This window comes from Mobula birostris, chromosome 21 (assembly GCF_030028105.1).
Source record: "Mobula birostris isolate sMobBir1 chromosome 21, sMobBir1.hap1, whole genome shotgun sequence".
NCBI classification, from domain to species: Eukaryota; Metazoa; Chordata; class Chondrichthyes; order Myliobatiformes; family Myliobatidae; genus Mobula; species Mobula birostris.
The window spans coordinates 27,860,317-27,878,904 of NC_092390.1; the positions used below are offsets into that span (position 1 = coordinate 27,860,317).

Here is an 18,588-nt window from a genome sequence, read left to right on the forward strand (position 1 = left end):
TATGCAGAGATGAATGAACCTTGGTAAATAAGTAAACATTAAACACTTCTCGGGCTTGCAGCCGGGTGCAGGTATCAATTATAACCGACGCTTCGATGACAAACTCTGCCATCTTCTTCAGGGATGATGCCTGGGCAAGTCTGCAGGCTTCAGCTGGTCCCCTTCAACAACAAAGCTCACTCTCATTTCACCCAAGCCAGTGCCACACTCTCCTTCTCTCTCAGCCGGTCCATGCAACAGACTACAAACTTAACCCCAGCAAATGTCAAACTCTGTACACTGCCCACAAAGACTAAGCGGAAACTGCACAACGTTCAATTGTCAATTTAATGCACAACGTTCAATTGTCAAAGAAGCTCTGGATCATCTTGAACTGGCACACTAATCAAAATGGCGCCAAGCTGTGGTTCCCGTCAAGGTTGTTGCCTCAGAATCAGCAGGGTTTTTTAAGCTGTTCCTTGTTGTGTTCTGTCTTGTTCTGCCAAGTGTAACACCCTGGGAAAGGTTTCACTGCTAACATAATAGTCTTTCTGTAGAAGAAGTAAGTGTTTGGGATATGTTTAGAGATAATGGGTGCTTTGGAATGTGAACCATCCAATCCAGGGAGCGGGTTTGTTTTTCGTGTGTGCCTGACATCGGTGTGAGCTGGGGTCATTGTTCGACGGGAGATGAAGAGAGAAGATGCTGGAGAGAACCGGTCGTAGGATTCAACCCGGTGGGTCCGTGATTTGATAGAGCCGGGTGCCAAGATCTACTGAGGATTGATGAATATGAATTTTGGGAAGAGTTGAGCTCCAACTTATGCACATTTGACTGTTTAATTATAATGGGACCTTCTTGCTTTTTACTTTCTTTTCTTTACTAACCCTTTAGTTAAGTTAAGATTTGCAAATATAATTCCTTTAATTGTATGCAGTGTGCTGTTATTTCTTGGCACTGAGTTGTAACAAGTTAGCAAATTACACAGCGTCCACACAGACAGGGGTTTGGGGTGGGACAGTCATCTCAATCTCATGGGTTTGGCGGCACTGGAGCGTGTATTCCCTGGACTTACGCAGCCAAGGAAACCAGGGAGGTTTTAGAAGCATCGTGGGCATGTGATTTTGGCGTCATTATATGTGCTGCCACTTCCGGCTGCCCACAGCACGTCATTGGGTGTGCTGGTCGTTAATGCAAACAACGCATTTCACTGTATGTTTCCATGTACAGTACATGATAAATAAATCTGAATCTGGATGCAAGTTAGTTTTAAGTGGACTCACTCTCTCTATTAATAGCTTACCTTCTGCTGGAGTGGACTTGCTGGACAGCTGCTCTTGGGCATTAATCGAACTCTCCCGAGGAACTTCAGGATGGTTATTGCTCAAAACTTTGTCCGCAAGACAAGGAGTTGAAATTCTAGTGTAAATAGCACTAGATGTCTGCGAAAACAAAATGTGTAACATCCTTAATCAGTTATACAGCTGGCAAAATACTGATGTGCATTGTGGGTGTGGCTCAATCCAGTGCATGGCTAATTCCGTACAGACAACCAGTAATGTTCCAGAATTGCAAGTGTCTAAGCATTAAACATATTTTGCTTGAGGTAGCTTCTAAACAAAGCTGTACTCATGGAAGGCAACACTACTCTGGCAATCTGAGATCAAAACCGACCTCTGGAGCTATATGTGCACTCTACAGGTTCTGCTTTCCTCCTGTATCCCAAAGATATGCAAGTTGGGATGTAACTGGTGACTACAAAGTGATCCCGGTGCTTAGGTGAGTGGTAGAATCTGGAAGGAGCTGATGGGAGTGTGGGTGAATAAAATGGATTAGTGTACCCTCTGTGTAAACAGATGGCTAGCAGGGACTTGGTGGGCAGAAGGGCCCATCAATGTGCTCTCCACTCTTTAGGAAGGTCCCAGAACCTGGAGATTCTTCAGTCCCCACTCTGCACCAATGCTTCTCCCTCATTCTGCCAAGGGCCTAGAGTCACAGAGCACTACAGCACAAAAAGAGGCCCTTTGACCCATCTAGTCCATGCCAAACTGCCTAGTCCCATCGACCCGTACCTGGGCCATAGCCCTCTATACCTCTCCCATCCATATGCTTATCCAAATTTCTCCTAAATGTTGAAATCCAATCTACATCCACCACTTCCACTGGCAGCTCGTTTCACACTCTCACCACCCTCTGAGTGCAGAAGATCCCCTTAAAGTTCCCTGTGAATATTTCACCTTTCACCCTTAACCTATGACCTCTAGTTCTAGTTTCACCCAACCTCAGTGGAAAAAGCCTGCTTGCATTTATTCTATCTCTACCCCTTACAATTTTGTATACTTCCATCAAATCTCCCCTTGTTCTCATCCTAATTCTACTCCTAAAGTAAATAATTGAAAGGCTTGGGCTTTGTTAAAAAACAGGAATATTTTTCTTTTCTTATGCTGGTCAAAGTGTGGATTCAGTACAGGATTAACTGTTCAAATATACCCCACTTGTTCGATATCACTCTGTGGCAAACTAAGAATAGGGCCTAGCCTGGCAGTGATGTTTCCCCACAAGACCGGATGGTTTAATCATCTGATGAAGAATAATTTGCTGATCAATTCTACCCACTGAAATTGGGCCCAGTGCAACTTACACCTTCAAAAAGACAGCAGACAATATGCAGGATATGCAAATATTTGATATCTGAGAAGTTAATTCCGTGCCCAAGATTCAAGACAAAGGTAAAGTGACTCCCTTGTCCTTCAGGAGAGCAACTAGCAATTGAGCTGAGCGAAGTTACAATTATTTATTGCAGAGTTAAGTGCAGGGCTGCCAGCCCTCCAGCCACACTCCAAGAGTCTCCAGAGACTAAGGATTAATCTACGACACACTCGAGCTGTGTCAGGAACTTCAGGGCTGAGCTGCAATCAGAGCAAACGAGATTGTACATAAATATAGTTGGAGTGATTTGCAAATGTCTTCAGTGGGTTTGTTACTGCAGGAAAACACGGAACCTTTTTAAACACTTTTTTAACTGATATAACTAATTCATGTTTGTGAAGTGCTGTACATTCATTTTCTATCTCTATACAGGTTTCAGCAGGTGCTTTTAATGTCAGAGAAATGTATACAATATACATCCTGAAATTTTTTTTCTTTGCAGACGTCCACGAAAACAGAGGAGTGCCCCAAAGAATGAATGACAGTTAAAAAGTTAGAACCCCAAAGACCCAATCCTACACAGTACAGTCTTTACTAATTTGCATATCATTGCTCCGGTCGTGTTTTGGATTTTAGCGTCTGCTGCAGAAACAGGTCAGCCTATGATCTGGGTATAGATGGATGGACATCGAGTCTATGCAGTGTTATGGAGCCACAATCACACAACATATAAACAGGTTGTTCAACATAGTGAGTTCATGTTTGCTAGCAAACACCCATGATGCTCATCCTACACTACAGCCCAGTTTTCCTTTCCATAAAACTCTCAATTGTCCTGCTCACCTAGTTTTATTACTTAGCGATAGCCCAGGGGCAAATTACAGAGGCTACTTACGACCTAACTCATTGGGATGTGAGAGGGAACTGGAGAAACCCACGCGATCACAAGGTGAACGTACAAATTCCACACGGACAGCATCGGCTCACTGGGGGAGGCAGTTCAACCAACTGAGCCACTGAATTTCTTCTCTACGGGTGAGAGGGAGGTGCAGTACCCAAACATCCCCCACTTCTTATTCTTACTTCTTCCCCCTTGCTTCCCAGTCCTGATGAAGGGTCTCAGCTCGAAACATCTACTGTTTATTCCTCACCAAAGACGCTGCCTGACCTGCCGAGTTCCTCCAGCACTTTGTGTATTGCAAATATTGCTGGAAACAGTCAGCGGGTCAAGCAGTATCCGTGGAAAGAAAAGCAAAGCTAATCCTTCCAATCAATCTGAAACATTTACTCATTACTGAATCAACATTTCTTTAAATAAACTGCTTATCAAGACATTATTTTATTGAGGTTTACATGAAATTAAGATGACCTGGCTGGTGGCGTAGTGGCATCAGCGCTGGACTGCAGGGCGGGAGGTCCCAAGTTCGAATCCAGCCGGCTCCCCTGCACGCTTTTCATCCATGCTGGGTTAAGAGCTGGTGATTTCTTTGAAAAAACTCACCCAGCAGAAGGCAATGGCAAACCACTACTGTAACTTGCCTCGTATAAGATTTCCCGCTATGTCAGAGCGGTGTAGACGGAAGTCATCCGCTACCCTAACTGGAATAATTCCGGATGCAACATACCTTTTCTTTCCTTTACAGGAAATTGCTGTACCCCAATGCAACATATTTCCCACTCTGATAGTGTGTGCACAATGAGAAACTTCACTGGGATTTTCCAAAAGGGAGGAAAAATATGTCAGTCCTTTCTTTTGGGTACTTCTGGGTTAGGATAGTTAAAACGTAAACTTATTAGACTTAATGGTGAAAGAAAAACAGGTATTTCTTGTAAGCCTTCTGTGTGATTGGTGATATAAGAATATTAGCCTGAATATATATGAATGGAGCTGCGAGATAATGTTACAGCTCTATAAAACCCTGGTTAAACTACACTTGGAATATTGTGTTCCGTTCTGGTCGCCTCATTTTCGGAAGGGCGTGGAACCTTTAGTGTGCATTTTACCAGGATGATCCCAAGATTATAGAGAACGTCTTATGAGGATAGGTAGAGCGAATAGCTGCTTTTCTCTCTGGAGCAAAGGAGGATGAAAGGTGACTTGACAAAGGTGTACAAAATGATAAAGAGGCATAGATCGAGTGGACAGTTAGAGACTTACTCCAAGGGCAGAAATGGCTGATAAAAGGGATTATAATTTTAAGGTGATTGGAGGCAAATATAGGGGTGACTTCAGAGGTAAGTTCTTCACACCGCGGTAGATATATGAGGGGCATTTAAGGGACTCTTAAGATAGGCACACAGATGATAGAAAAATCGAGGGGTATGTAGATCATTGGTCCCCAACCACCGGGCCGCAAAGCATGTGCTACCGGGCTGCAAGGAAACGATACGATTTGGCGAGATGAAACGATATGAGTCAGCTGCACCTTTCCTCATTCCCTGTCATGCCCACTGTTGGAACTTGAATGCACACAAGGTCATTACATAAGGAACTCCCTTTGAGTATCGCTGTCTCCCATCACCCCTCGATGGGACCATCTTGTTGCAGGGAAACAAGCCCAGGGCTCCCACTGATTCAGCAATATTGGTGTGTTGCAATGATTTTATATGTTCATACGAGGAAAATATGCGCTGTGTGTTTAATAGCCAAACATTACTTAAAATGTTATGATGCTATTGACTTATATAAGTGACTTATAATTGACTTATCACTATATTCATGCGTGGAAAATATGCACCGTGTGTTTAATATTAAATTCGTTAGATGTACCCTTTTAGAAACGAAATTGAGTGTATTAGCCACTTAAAAGTGACTTATAGTTGACTTATCACCTATATTCCAGTTGTGATTAACACCCCGCCCCCTGGTCGGCCGGTCCACAAAAATATTGTCAATATTAAACCGGTCCGCTGTACAAAAAAGGTTGGGGACCCCTGATGTAGGTCGGAAAGATTACATTGATCTTGGAGTAAGTTAAAAGGTCGACACAACATCATGAGCTGAAGGGCCTACACTGTGCTGTAATGTTTTGTTTTCCATGTTCTAAAGTATATTTTTTGAGGAAACTGTTTATTTATTATTTCTAAGAAGCCACATTCTCACAAGATGCATGTTCATTAACCTTCCAAACCACAGAGCAAATCAAAGCATCAATCCTTACTTTTACCTTGACGTGGCCATTGACACAGGATGTTGCTGTCTTATCGCTCTCTGGTGACAAGGTGCTGATCTGAATGTCCATGGGTGCTAGACCAGGGGGAGGTGATGGTGTGGTCTGGCCATACCCGTGCAGGCCGGATAGCAAGATACTGGTCAAGGTTGCCTGCGTTGTTGGTGGGATCATGAGTGGAGAAACTGCAGAGAAACCTGTGAAGAAGCAACAAAAAAATCTAAACTCATGAAAAAGCCAAATAATCCCCTTTTCCTGTTAAAGATGGCACCGGTGAAGCACAGTGACAACCTGCTGGCAGCAAACACAACTACTTTATTCGTCACACTTTTTCCTCGAAAACCAACACTGCAATCAACAGACAAGAAAATCTACAGATGCTGCAAATCCAAGCAGCACACACAAAATGCTGGAGGAACTCAGCAGGTCAGGCGGCATCTATGGAAAAGAGTACAGTCGACGTTTCGGGCAGAGGCCCTTCATCGGGACTGGCAAAGAAGATGAGAAGTTAGAGTAAGAGGGTGGGGGTAGAATATAGGTGAAACTGGGAGAGGGGGAGGGTGAAGTAAAGAGCTGGGAAGCAGATAGGGGAAAGAGATAAAGGGCTGGAGAAGGGGATATCTGATAGGAGAGGGTTGAAGACCATGGAAGAAAGGGAAGGGTGAGGAGAACCAGAGGGAGGTGATAGGCAGGTAAGGAGATAAGGTGAGAGGGGGAATTGGGAACGAGAATTGTGAAGGAGAGGGGAAGGTGGGCAATGACCGGAAGTTCGAGAGATCATGCTGTCAGGTTGCAGACTACTCAGATGTTGCTCCTCCAACCCAAGTGTAGCCTCATTATGGCAGTACAGGAGGCCAGGGACTGACTTGTTGGAATGGGAATGGGATGTAGAACTGAAGTGGGTGGGCACTGGGAGATCCTGCTTTTTCTGGCAGACGGAGCATGGGTGCTCAGCGAAGTCATCAATCAGTAGTCTATAACTTCCCTTTTGGAGTTGAAATTTTGAACTGCCTGCACAACCTGGCATTTTGGCAGTGTGAACTGAAAACTCAAAGGCACAAGGCGGTTGTGGCCTGTTGTGCATGGGCCGAATCAGGAAGCTGGGCCTGGGCCTAGGCCCAAGAGTGAGATATGACCTGCTGTTTAGTGCCAGGCCATATTGAAAATGTCAGGGTGTTGGGCTGGGGCAGGAGGCGAGGGACTGGCGGGCATTCAGCTCGCTGGTCTGAAGTGAACTAAGGCAAACAGAAGTTCAAAATTCAAAGTTCAAAGTACATTTATTATCAAAGTTTGTGTACTATATACAACCCTGAAATTTGACTCCTTGCAGGCAGCCACAAAACAAAGAAACCTATTGACAGGTGCTTCACAGGAGGCTGGTGCATAAATTAAAAACCCATGGTATCAAACTGTGTTAGAATGGATTGAAAACTGGCAGTCTCGTGGAAAACAGGGTGTTGGAGTAAACAGGCCCTTTTCAGACTGGAAGGAGAATATTATAGTGATCAGTCCTTGGCCCACAATCGTTTACTATTTAAGGTAAGACCTGGAACAAGGAATAGTATGCAAGGTTTCCAAATTTGATGATGATAAAAAAAACAGGTGGGAGGGCATATTGTGACAGGATGATATGTAAGGAATACAGGCAAGTTCAAGTTCAACTGTCATTCAACCATACGAGTGAATACAGCATTCCTCTGGGCCCAAGATGCAAACATTACCAACAGTCACACACAGCACATTACACATCACATTACACATATATAGAGCTACGATCACGGAAAAACATACAGTCACAAAAAAAATAATATAGTCCAAGTCCCTGAGTGAGTGAGTGAATGAATGGACAAAGGACTGACAAAGCAAGTTTAATATGGAGAAGTGTGAGGTTATGCACTTCAGTAAGAGAAACCAAGAGGCAGATTATTATCTGAACAGAGTGAGACTGCAAATGATTGGCATTTGAAAGGATCTAGGCATTCTAAGTGTCACAAAATGTTAGCAGGGAAGTCCAACGAGTAGTTACTGTATTTTGACCTTCATTGCAAAGGGGTTGCATAAGAGAGCACAAGGAGAGGTTGGACAAACTAGGTTTGACCTCTGGAGTGGCAGAGGCTGCGAAAAGACCTGATGGAAGTTTATAAAATTCTGAGAGGAGTGTGTAGAGCAGAGAGTTGGCATCTTTAATACAAGGTTGAAATGTCTAGTACTAGAGAATATGCATTTAAGGTGAGAGGAGGTATGTTCAAAGGGAATGTGTGGGCAAGTCTTTCCACACACAGAAAGTTGTGGGTGGTTGGAATGCCCTACCACGGGTGGTAGTGGAGGCAGATATGACGGAGGGTTTTAAGAAGTTCTTAGATAGGCAAATTAATATGCAGAGAATGGAGGGATACAGGCCATGTGCAGGCAGAGGGAATTAGATGACATTACCTTAATTACAAACCCCATTTCCAGAAAAGTTGGGATATTTTCCAAAATGCAATAAAAACAAAAATCTGTGATATGTTAATTCAGATGAACCTTTATTTAACTGACAAAAGTACAAAGAAAAGATTTTCAATAGTTTTACTGACCAACTTAATTGTATTTTGTAAATATACACAAATTTAGAATTTGATGGCTGTAACACACTCAACAAAAGTTGGGACAGAGTTAAAATAAGATTGAAAAGTGCACAGACTATTCAAGTAACACCGGTTTGGAAGACTCCACATTAAGCAGGCTAATTGGTAGCAGGTGAGGTATCATGACTGGGTATAAAAGTAGCATCCATCAAAGGCTCAGTCTTTGCAAGCAAGGATGGGTCGTAGCTCACCCCCTTGTGCCAAAATTTGTGAGAGAATTGTTAGTCAGTTCAAAAGGAACATTTCTCAACGCAAGATTGCAGAGAACTTAGGTCTTTTTACATCTACAGTACATAATATTACGAAAAGATTCAGAGAATTCAGAGACATCTCAGTGCGTAAAGGGCAAGGTTGGAAACCACTGTTGAATGCACATGATCTTCGAGCCCTCAGGCGGCACTGCCTAAGAAACCGTCATGCTACTGTGACAATTATAGCCACCTGGGCTTGGGAGTACTTTGGAAAACCATTGTCACTCAACACAGTCCGTTGCTGCATCCAGAAATGCAACTTGAAACTGTATTACGCAAGGAGGAAGCCATACATCAACTCTATGCAGAAATGCCGGCGAGTTCTCTGGGCCTGAGCTCATCTCAGATGGACCGAAAGACTGTGGAACCATGTGCTGTGGTCAGATGAGTCCACATTTCAGCTAGTTTTCGGAAAAAACGGGTGTCGAATTCTCCGTGCCAAAGATGAAGACAACCATCCAGATTGTTATCAGCGACAGGTGCAAAAGCCAGCATCTGTGATGGTATGGGGGTGCATCAGTGCCCACAGCATGGGTGCGTTGCATGTATGTGAAGGTACCATTGATTCTGAGGCGTATATTAGGATTTTAGAGAGACATATGTTGCCATCAAGGCCGACGTCTCTTCCTGGGACGTCCATGCTTATTTCAGCAGGACAATGTCAGACCACATTCTGCACGGGCTACAACAGCGTGGCTTTGTAGACACAGAGTGCGTGTGCTTGACTGGCCTGCTGCCAGTCCAGATCTATCTCCTATTGAAAATGTATGGCGCATCATGAAGAGGAGAATCAGACAATGGAGACCACAGACTGTTGAGCAGCTGAAGTCTTATATCAAGCAAGAATGGACAAAATTTCCAATTGCAAATCTACTACAATTAGTATCCTCAGTTCCAAAATGATTAAAAAGTGTTATTAAAAGGAAAGGTGATGTAACACAATGGTAAACTGCCTCTGTCCCAACTTTTGTTGAGTGTGTTGCAGCCATCAAATTCTAAGTTTGTGTGTGTTTACAAAATACAATTAAGTTGGTCAGTAAAACTATTGAAAATCTTTTCTTTGTACTTTTGTCAGTTAAATAAAGGTTCATGTGAATTAACATATCACAGATTTTTGTTTTTATTGCATTTTGGAAAATATCCTAACTTTTCTGGAAATGGGGTTTGTAGTTTGTGAGCTGGAGAGCCTACTCCTGTGTTGAACTGTTCTACATTCTAAGCAGTACTGATTGACAAGGTAGATATTGGGACATTTTCACTAGTGCGAGAGTCTTTAATAAGGAGACATAGCTACAAGATAAGGGGGTAGTCACCTCAAATTGAAATACATAGAAATTTCTTCTCACAGAGTGTGGTGAATCTCTGGAATTCTCTGCCACGGGCAGTGGTGGACACTGGTTCGTTACAAATATTTAAAATGCAGTTGGGTAAGTGTTTGCTTGATGAGAGGGGCGTGAAGAAATGGCACAGAAGAGGAGTTACAGCCAACATGAAGATATTGAATTGTGGGGTAGCTAGTTGGGCGTGATGGGTGCTATAGTAGTGTAGCGGTTAAGACAACGCTATTTCAGACTGGGGCATCAGAGCGCAGAGTTCAATTCCGGCGTCCTCTGTCAGGAACTTGTACTAGTTGGGCGTGATGGGTGCCACAGTAGTGTAGCGGTTAGAACGATGATATTTCAGACTGGGGCATCAGAGCTCCGAATTCAATTCCGACGTCCTCTGTAAGGAACTTGTACTTCTTCTCCGTGAAATGTGGGTTTCCCCCCGGTGATCTCGTTTCCACCCACAGTCCAAAGACATACCGGTTAATAGGTTAATTGGTCGTTGTAAATTGTCCTATGATTAGGCTGGGGTTAAATAGGTGGGTTGCTGGGCAGAAGGGCCTGTTCTGTGTTGTTCTCTAAATATATAAAATAAACAATTAATAAATTACTACTGCTCCTATCATATTCTGTTCTTCTGTCCTCATTTTAGAGGTTGGAAGGTTCTGTGCCAAGGAGAGAAGAATTCTGAGGGGCATGGCTGTGGCCTTCTGTCAGAGAACTCAGTACCTGCCAAACTGGACAACGGGGCAATTAAGATTAAACAAATCCACATTTAGACTCCTACATTTTTGGATGACTTACAACCACACAGATCTGCTGCCTTTTGCCTTCATGACACAGCCTACGTTTGAGGGTTAAATTCTGGGCACTCTCTTTTGCAGCCATATGTGCATATTTAAGCTTTTATTATCACAGGCTTCACTGTGAAATGGTCGTCCTTTTGACACCTGAGAGAAATGGATGGGTACAGCTCAGCAACTGGAAATGGAACAGTTATTCAATCTTCATATTTAATTTTCCAGAAATCCCACTGCACGATTGTTGAACTTGCACCTCAATCATGGCAGCAGTTTTTGGCAGCAGTTACTTTTCCCTTCTGCTGTTTCAGAAACCAGCAATGGATCATCGCTTCAGAACTGGAGTAACTGAAGCTCTTTCCCAAAATTTCCTGGAATTATGGAAATTGAATCTGTCTACGCTTCCTGCCACCTTGGGAAAGCAGCCAACAGGGTGAAAGCCTAGAGTCCCACCCTAGTTATTTGCTCTTCTCCACCTTCCAATGGGCAGAAGATATAAAGGGTCACCAGCAAGTACCACCAGCTTCAAGGACAACTTCTTTTCCATTGTTATTTGACCCCTGAATGGATCTCTTGTATAACAAAGAACTCTTGATCTCTCAACCTACCTTGCCATGCCCCTTCATCCATTTTTTGTCTACCTGGAAGCAGTCACGGCATGCTGTTCTTGAGCAATAGTACAGTGTACAGACTTGTATATAATTGGACGGGAATAAAGGGTGACGAGCAAAGTGAACAAATAGAGATGTAATTATGGAAGAAAACGAAGAGACAAGGATGTGGATTGCAAAGAGGATGAAATGGTACACTCAAACACGGAGACAGTGAGAGATTAGAGGGGGGGAAGAGAGCACAGAGGAGGAGGAGGGGCAGACAAAGACTGAGCGGAGAGGAAAGAGGGAGAGAGAGGGGCAGTGAGCTCATTTCTCATTTGATCTCTCAGGAACGAGGGACAAGTCCCATATATACCTGACAATTTACTTCCACCATCAGGAACCTGCTTCTTTGCTGAAGCCAACATTCCCAATTTTCCAAGAGTTGCTACTGGATCCGCTGGATGTTTCAGTTGGAGGTTTTGCAATTACAGTATTATTGGGACTAACAACATAATGGGGCTTCACATTTGGTTATGTCATCACTTTTGGTGTTGGTTTCTCCTGGTCAATGCCCTGGAAATGAGTTGCCATTTCCCTTTCATTCTATTTATCACACTTATATTTAAAAAAAATAATGGTAACAGGTCACTGATGGTCTGAATTGTTCGAGTTGTAAGTGATCCACAAGCTTACTGTGCTGTGAAATTCCATGAATTCCAAATTGCACTTCATTCTAATCAGCATTTTCAGACAAATTTTAACAGTGGGTATACAGAGAACTTACTTGATCGAGTTTTATAAGGAAACAGACCGTATTCTACCTTATTATGACACAAGCCAACTCCCAACAGAACATGCATGTCAGTTCCATTCCCCCTTGTAGTTTTTGCAATCCTGCAGGCTGTTCTCTCTGGGCTTGGGTGGCAACTGCTCTGTCCGTGACCATAAGAAACTGCAGAGTTGTGGATATATCATTGAAACCAGCCTCCCCTCCGTGGGCTCTGCCGACACTTCTCACTATCGATCAGCGTAATCAAAGACCCAACACACACTGGACATTCTCTCTTCTCCCTTTTTCAGTTGAGCAGAAGGTACAAAAGCCGGAAAGCACCTACCACCAGGCTCAAGGACAAGCTTTGACCCTGCTGTTACAAGACTTTTCAATGGTTTCCTAGATCAATGAGATGGAGTCCTGATCTTGCAATCGATCTCTTTATGATCTTGCACCTTATTGTTTACCTACACTGCATTTTCTCTATAACTGTAACTATTACACTTTATTCTGCATTCTGCTATTGTTTTACCTTGTTCCACCTCAAAGCACCGTGTAATAATTTAATCTGTAAGAACAGTATGCAAGACAAGAGTTTCATTGTATTTTGGAACAAACATTACAAAAATGTTACATATTTATACTACTGCCTGTTTATTATAATAGTGTCCGTAACATTATACTGCCTCAGATAAACAATTTATGTCAACCTGTCAATCTCCAGTCTATGCTATGCAGGGCCTTGTGTTAATATTATTTTATGACTGGATATGCTGGACCATAACTATATGTGCTGTGTATGACTACACGTTCTGTGCTTTGTACCTTGGCCCCAGAGGAACGATGTTTCAATTAGCTGTATACACGCTTATGGTTAAACGACAATAAACTTAAACTTGAACTTGAAACACTGACCAATCAATTGCAATTCCACATAGGCCCATAGTGGCATTAATCTACACTAAGGAGTAGTTTACAGAAGCCAGTTAACCTACCAGGTCATCTTTGGGATGTGGGAAAAAACTAGAGCACCCTGCAGAAATCCATTTACAGACGTCACGGGGAAAATGTGCAAACTTCAAACATTTTGCACCTTAAATCGCCCTACAAATGTCACGAAAATACCATCATACCTAAACCGGCCAGGCCTAGTCCAGCAGAAGCCAGGATATCGAGTCCATGACAGGAGAGTCCAATGGGACAGGTAATGGTTGGTGGTGTATTTGTCATGGCAACACCACTGTTTTCCAAACCCAGCAGATATTTTCGTGCTTCATACATATTTACAGCATTTCTTTCCACGCTTTTCACAATCACTGACTGACCAGAGGAAAGAAGAAAACATTTTAAGTCTCACATATTGCTTAAAAATGCCATCCTAAATCTTTAACATTCTCATGAATATGGATAAATTACTTTTTGATGTTAAACATACCATGATGACACTAAACGGTAGGCATGAATTTTAGGTCTTAGACAGACCAACAAAGATAGTGAAAGGCATCTTAAGAAGGAGGAGATGATTTGATATCTATCACTGTTCATTGCTCCGCTCTCCATCTCGACAGCAAAGACCTGGAATTATGGGGTTTATGCCAGTAACCAGCATGTTAAGAAGATCTAACCAGAGGGCCAGCTATTTGAATGAAAAAAGGAATTAGCCATTCCTTTTTTATTTTAGGTCTGAAATACAAAGACTTCTGCAGATTTCTACAGATGAAATTTCTAAGTAAAAATATAAACAATGAGATTATAAGAACAATTCCTGATTGTTATCCTATCAGTGACAGCTCTAGCTGGCCTACATTTTGATGTCAAGAGAGAAAAAAAACCCCAAAAAAACCTAGTACAGCACAAGTATATCTTACAACACTTGGAAAATTAATTTCCTCATCAGAAACCACCAGGAGATTATATTCCACTGAGTAACCAGACATGCCCCGTGGTGATGCAAGAATATATATCTGCTCTGGGAGACCAACTAAAATCAGCAACACATTTCTCACAAGGCTGTTTGAGACGGAGCTTATCACGGCAAGTTACAGTCATACAGCATTTGTTGATCTGTGATTCTTTGGGAAGATGTGTCTGCAAGGTAGCATAGATCGAGCAGGAAGGTAAACTTATCCGGTTTTGGGGCTTCATATACCTAACGTCATGGGGTGTCAATACCTTACATAGTTAACTTCGACACCGCACTTTCCCACCACAGTGCTTGCTCCAGCTTGTGCACATTGCCCCCCCCCCCAACCACCACCCTCAATTTAACTTGGGCTTTGAGCAAATTTAAACACGATTTAAATGCTGTTTTTTTGACTTTGAATGCTGCCTAGAATTGGGCAAAAGTATGCAAAGAGGCAGCAAAGAAAATGGAAGGCTAGAAACTTTTCTGGAGAAGTAAAATCTTGCCATGAGGAGTAGGTGGCACACGGACCACTATGCTTTTGAGAAGAAAAGCTGGTAACTGTTTGCAGCTGAGGATGACACAGGCAAGACAAAGTAGCTTAGATGATGTGGTAAATATCAGGTACAAGCATGATGGACCAAATGGCCTCATTCTATGCAGTAAACTGTTTTGGGACTAAGTAAGGGAAAGAACACTGACAACAGGAATACTGCAGATGCTGGAAATTCAAGCAACACACATCAAAGTTGCTGGTGAATGCAGCAGGCCAGGCAGCATCTCTAGGAAGAGGTACAGTCGACGTTTCAGGCCGAGACCCTTTGTCAGGACTAACTGAAAAAAGAGTTAGTAAGAGATTTGAAAGTTGGAGGGGGAGGGGGTGATCCAAAATGATAGGAGAAGACAGGAGGGGGAGGGATGGAGCCAGGAGCTGGACAGGTGATTGGCAAAGGGGATATGAGAGGATCATGGGACAGGAGGTCCGGGGAGAAAGACAAGGTGGGGGGGGGGGGAACCAGAGGATGGGCAAGGGGTATAGTCAGAGGGACAGAGGGAGAAAAAGGAGAGTGAGAGAAAGAATGTGTGTATAAAAATAAATAACCGATGGGGTACGAGGGGGAGGTGGGGCATTAGCGGAAGTTAGAGAAGTCAATGTTCATGCCATCAGGTTGGAGGCTACCTAGACGGAATATAAGGTGTTGTTCCTCCAACCTGAGTGTGGCTTCATCTTTACAGTAGAGGAGGCTGTGGATAGACATGTCAGAATGGGAATGGGATGTGGAATTAAAATGTGTGGCCACTGGGAGATCCTGCTTTCTCTGGCGGACAGAGCGTAGGTGTTCAGCAAAGCAGTCTCCCAGTCTGCGTCGGGTCTCGCCAATATATAGAAGGCCACATCGGGAGCACCGGACGTAGTATATCACCCCAGCCGACTCACAGGTGAAGTGTTGCCTCACCTGGAAGGACTGTCTGGGGCCCTGAATGGTGGTAAGGGAGGAAGCGTAAGGGCATGTGTAGCACTTGTTCTGCTTACAAGGATAAGTGCCAGGAGGGAGATCAGTGGGGAGGGATGGGGGGGACGAATGGACAAGGGAGTCGCGTAGGGAGCGATCCCTGCGGAAAGCGGGGGGGGGAGGGAAAGGTGTGCTTAGTGGTGGGATCCCCGTTGGAGGTGGCGGAAGTTACGGAGAATAATATGTTGGACCTGGAGGCTGGTGGGGTGGTAGGTGAGGACCAGGGGAACCCTATTCCTAGTGGGGTGGCGGGAGGATGTAGTGAGAGCAGATGTGCGTGAAATGGGGGAGATGTGTTTGAGAGCAGAGTTGATAGTGGAGGAAGGGAAGCCCCTTTCTTTAAAAAAGGACATCTCCCTCATCCTGGAATGAAAAGCCTCATCCTGAGAGCAGATGCGGTGGAGACGGAGGAATTGCGAGAAGGGGATGGCATTTTTGCAAGAGACAGGGTGAGAAGAGGAATAGTCCAGATAGCTGTGAGAGTCAGTAGGCTTACAGTAGACATCAGTGAATAAGCTGTCTCCAGAGACAGAGACAGAAAGATCTAGAAAGGGGAGGGCCATGTCGGAAATGGACCAGGTAAACTTGAGGGCAGGGTGGAAGTTGGAGGCAAAGTTAATAAAGTCAACGAGCTCAGCATGTGTGCAGGAAGCAGCACCAATGCAGTCGTCGATGTAACGAAAGGAAAGTGGGGGACAGATACTAGAATAGGCACGGAACATAGATTGTTCCACAAAGCCATCAAAAAGGCAGGCATAGCTAGGACCCATACGGGTGCCCATGGGTACACCTTTAGTTTGGAGGAAGTGGGAGGAGCCAAAGGGGAAATTATTAAGAGTAAGGACTAATTCCGCTAGACGGAGCAGAGTGGTGGTAGAGGGGAACTGATTAGGTCTGGAATCCAAAAAGAAGCGGAGAGCTTTGAGACCTTCCTGATGGGGGATGGAAGTATATAGGGACTGGACATCCATGGTGAAAATAAAGCGGTGGGGGCCAGGAACACTGACTTGGATTGATTGTATTACACCAAAGCTGCCTGGAATCAAAACACTGGATTGAATTTCCTGTGTATTTGAGCAATAAAACACTAAAAATGCTTGACCTAAATGTAAAATCTGTCTCTAAGCTGTTTCATTCACTAAACCCTCTGCAAGTCCCTTTGAAATCACAGAATTTGCTCAAATGTGTTAGCACAGTTATACGCTAGTTTGTAATGTATCCCCTTTAAAGGAATTCAGTAAAGTAGTTTTTCCAGCTATTCTAAGGCAATGTGCTTAATGCTGTACGTCATCACTGGGTAAAATTTAAAAAAACTATCCCAAAAAATTAATTTCACCTCAGAACTGAAGATACTTGAACGATTCAGCAGGAGACTAGACAGCACGAGTAAGGGATGAAACAGAGCTGACATTTTGGAACAAAGACCCTTCATCATCAGAGTCCAGATATGACTTGGTTTTTGACTCATTTCGGTTTTGATTTGATCTGTCCAGCATTGCGGGCAACTAAACTAAGCAAGTTTTCTGAAATTAGATTTTTTTCGTTACAGCTACCCCATTGTAATGTGGTAAATGATAAGCTCTGTCACAGAAGGACTAATATATTTTTTTTTAACTGATTTCTATGCCTTTTGATTACAGCATGGTGGTGTAGCAGTTAGTGTAACGCTATCACAGTGCTAGCGACCCAGGTTCAATTCCTGCCTCCGTCTGTAAGGAGTTTGTGCGTTTTCTCCGTGACTGCGTGGGTTTCGTCTGGGTGCTTGGTTTCCGCTCACATTCCGAAGACATACGGGTTAGTAGGTTAATTGGTCACGTTGGTGTAATTGGGCAGTGAGGGCTCACTGGGCCAGGAGAGCTGTAACCATGCTGTATCTCTAAATATGGGGAAAAAATCTCAATTTTATGTCAAATAAAGCAGTGGGGGAGGGGACATTGAGAACAACAGCGCACACATTACAAATGAGGCTGGACAATTCCAGGGAATGGGATGCTGCTACACAGAAACGTGGTGAATAGCCACTGTAACAGAATCATGGAGGACAGTCAAGTCCCAGCATGCTTTGCTCCTGGTCTGACATTATTTCCATTCATCTGGAACTTTGCTTTTGGTCTTCCATCTTACACTCACTTGTTTCATTAGATCAGATAAGGAAAAAGAAACAAACGCAAACTCTGTAAGAAGAAAATTGATCTGTACTGCATACCTTGCTTGGCTGTTTGGGCTTTGGTTTGATGCTAATGAAGACATCTAACTGTTCCATTAACTGAGTGATTCTCTGTGGTTCCACTTCAATCTCTTCCTTCATATCAAACATCAACACAAGGGGGAGACAACCCTGGTGTACAACATCAAAGTCAAAGTCAAGTTCATTATCATATGTCTAAGCACATGTATGCATTGCGCCGGTGCAGCATCACGGGCACATCTCATATAAACAGTATTCACAAGAAAAACAGGCACTCAGAGTCCACTTTATTAGGTATACCTGCTCGTTAATGCAAATATCTAATCAGCTGATCACACGGCCACAATTCACTGCATAAAAGCATGCAGACATGGTCTAGAAATTCAGTTGTTGTTCAGACCAAACATCAGAACGGGGGAGAAATGTGATCTAAATGACTGTGACTGTGGATTGATTGTTGTTGCCAGATGGGATGGCTTGAGCACCTCCTGGGATTTTCATGCATAACAGTGTCTAGAGTTTAGAGAGGACGGAGCGAGAAATAATAAAGCATCCAGTGAGTGGCAGTTCTGTAGACAAAATGCCTTGCTCATGAGAGAGGTCAGAGTAGAGTGGCCAGGTTGGTTCAAGCTGACAAGAAGGCAAAAGTAACTCCTTTCATACACCCATTACCTTCCCCAAGACCCTTCAGCCAGCAACTTACACAACAGGCAATTTACAGTGGACACCAACTACTGGCATATCTATGCGACGTGGCAGGAAATCAGAACACTTGGGGAAATGCACGCACACATAGCACCTGAGGTCAGGACTG

The 18,588-nt window shown here is 43.6% G+C and overlaps 1 protein-coding gene across 4 annotated transcripts in view; it reads right to left on the reverse strand.

Moving 5' to 3' along the window:
- Positions 1 to 18,588, reverse strand: part of LOC140185694 (protein bicaudal C homolog 1-like) — a 340,760-nt gene that overhangs the window by 34,864 nt on the left and 287,308 nt on the right. For 2 of the 4 annotated variants that reach the window (XM_072239227.1, XM_072239225.1), the window contains 4 exons: positions 17,793 to 17,924; positions 13,303 to 13,489; positions 5,796 to 5,995; positions 1,283 to 1,421 (listed from right to left, as the gene is read on the reverse strand). In XM_072239227.1, coding sequence (XP_072095328.1) covers positions 1,283 to 1,421; positions 5,796 to 5,995; positions 13,303 to 13,489; positions 17,793 to 17,924 — 658 coding nt within the window. Of the gene's footprint in view, positions 1 to 1,282; positions 1,422 to 5,789; positions 5,996 to 13,302; positions 13,490 to 17,792; positions 17,925 to 18,588 lie in introns of all 4 variants that reach the window. The other 2 variants (XM_072239226.1, XM_072239224.1) reach the window with 1 other exon arrangement.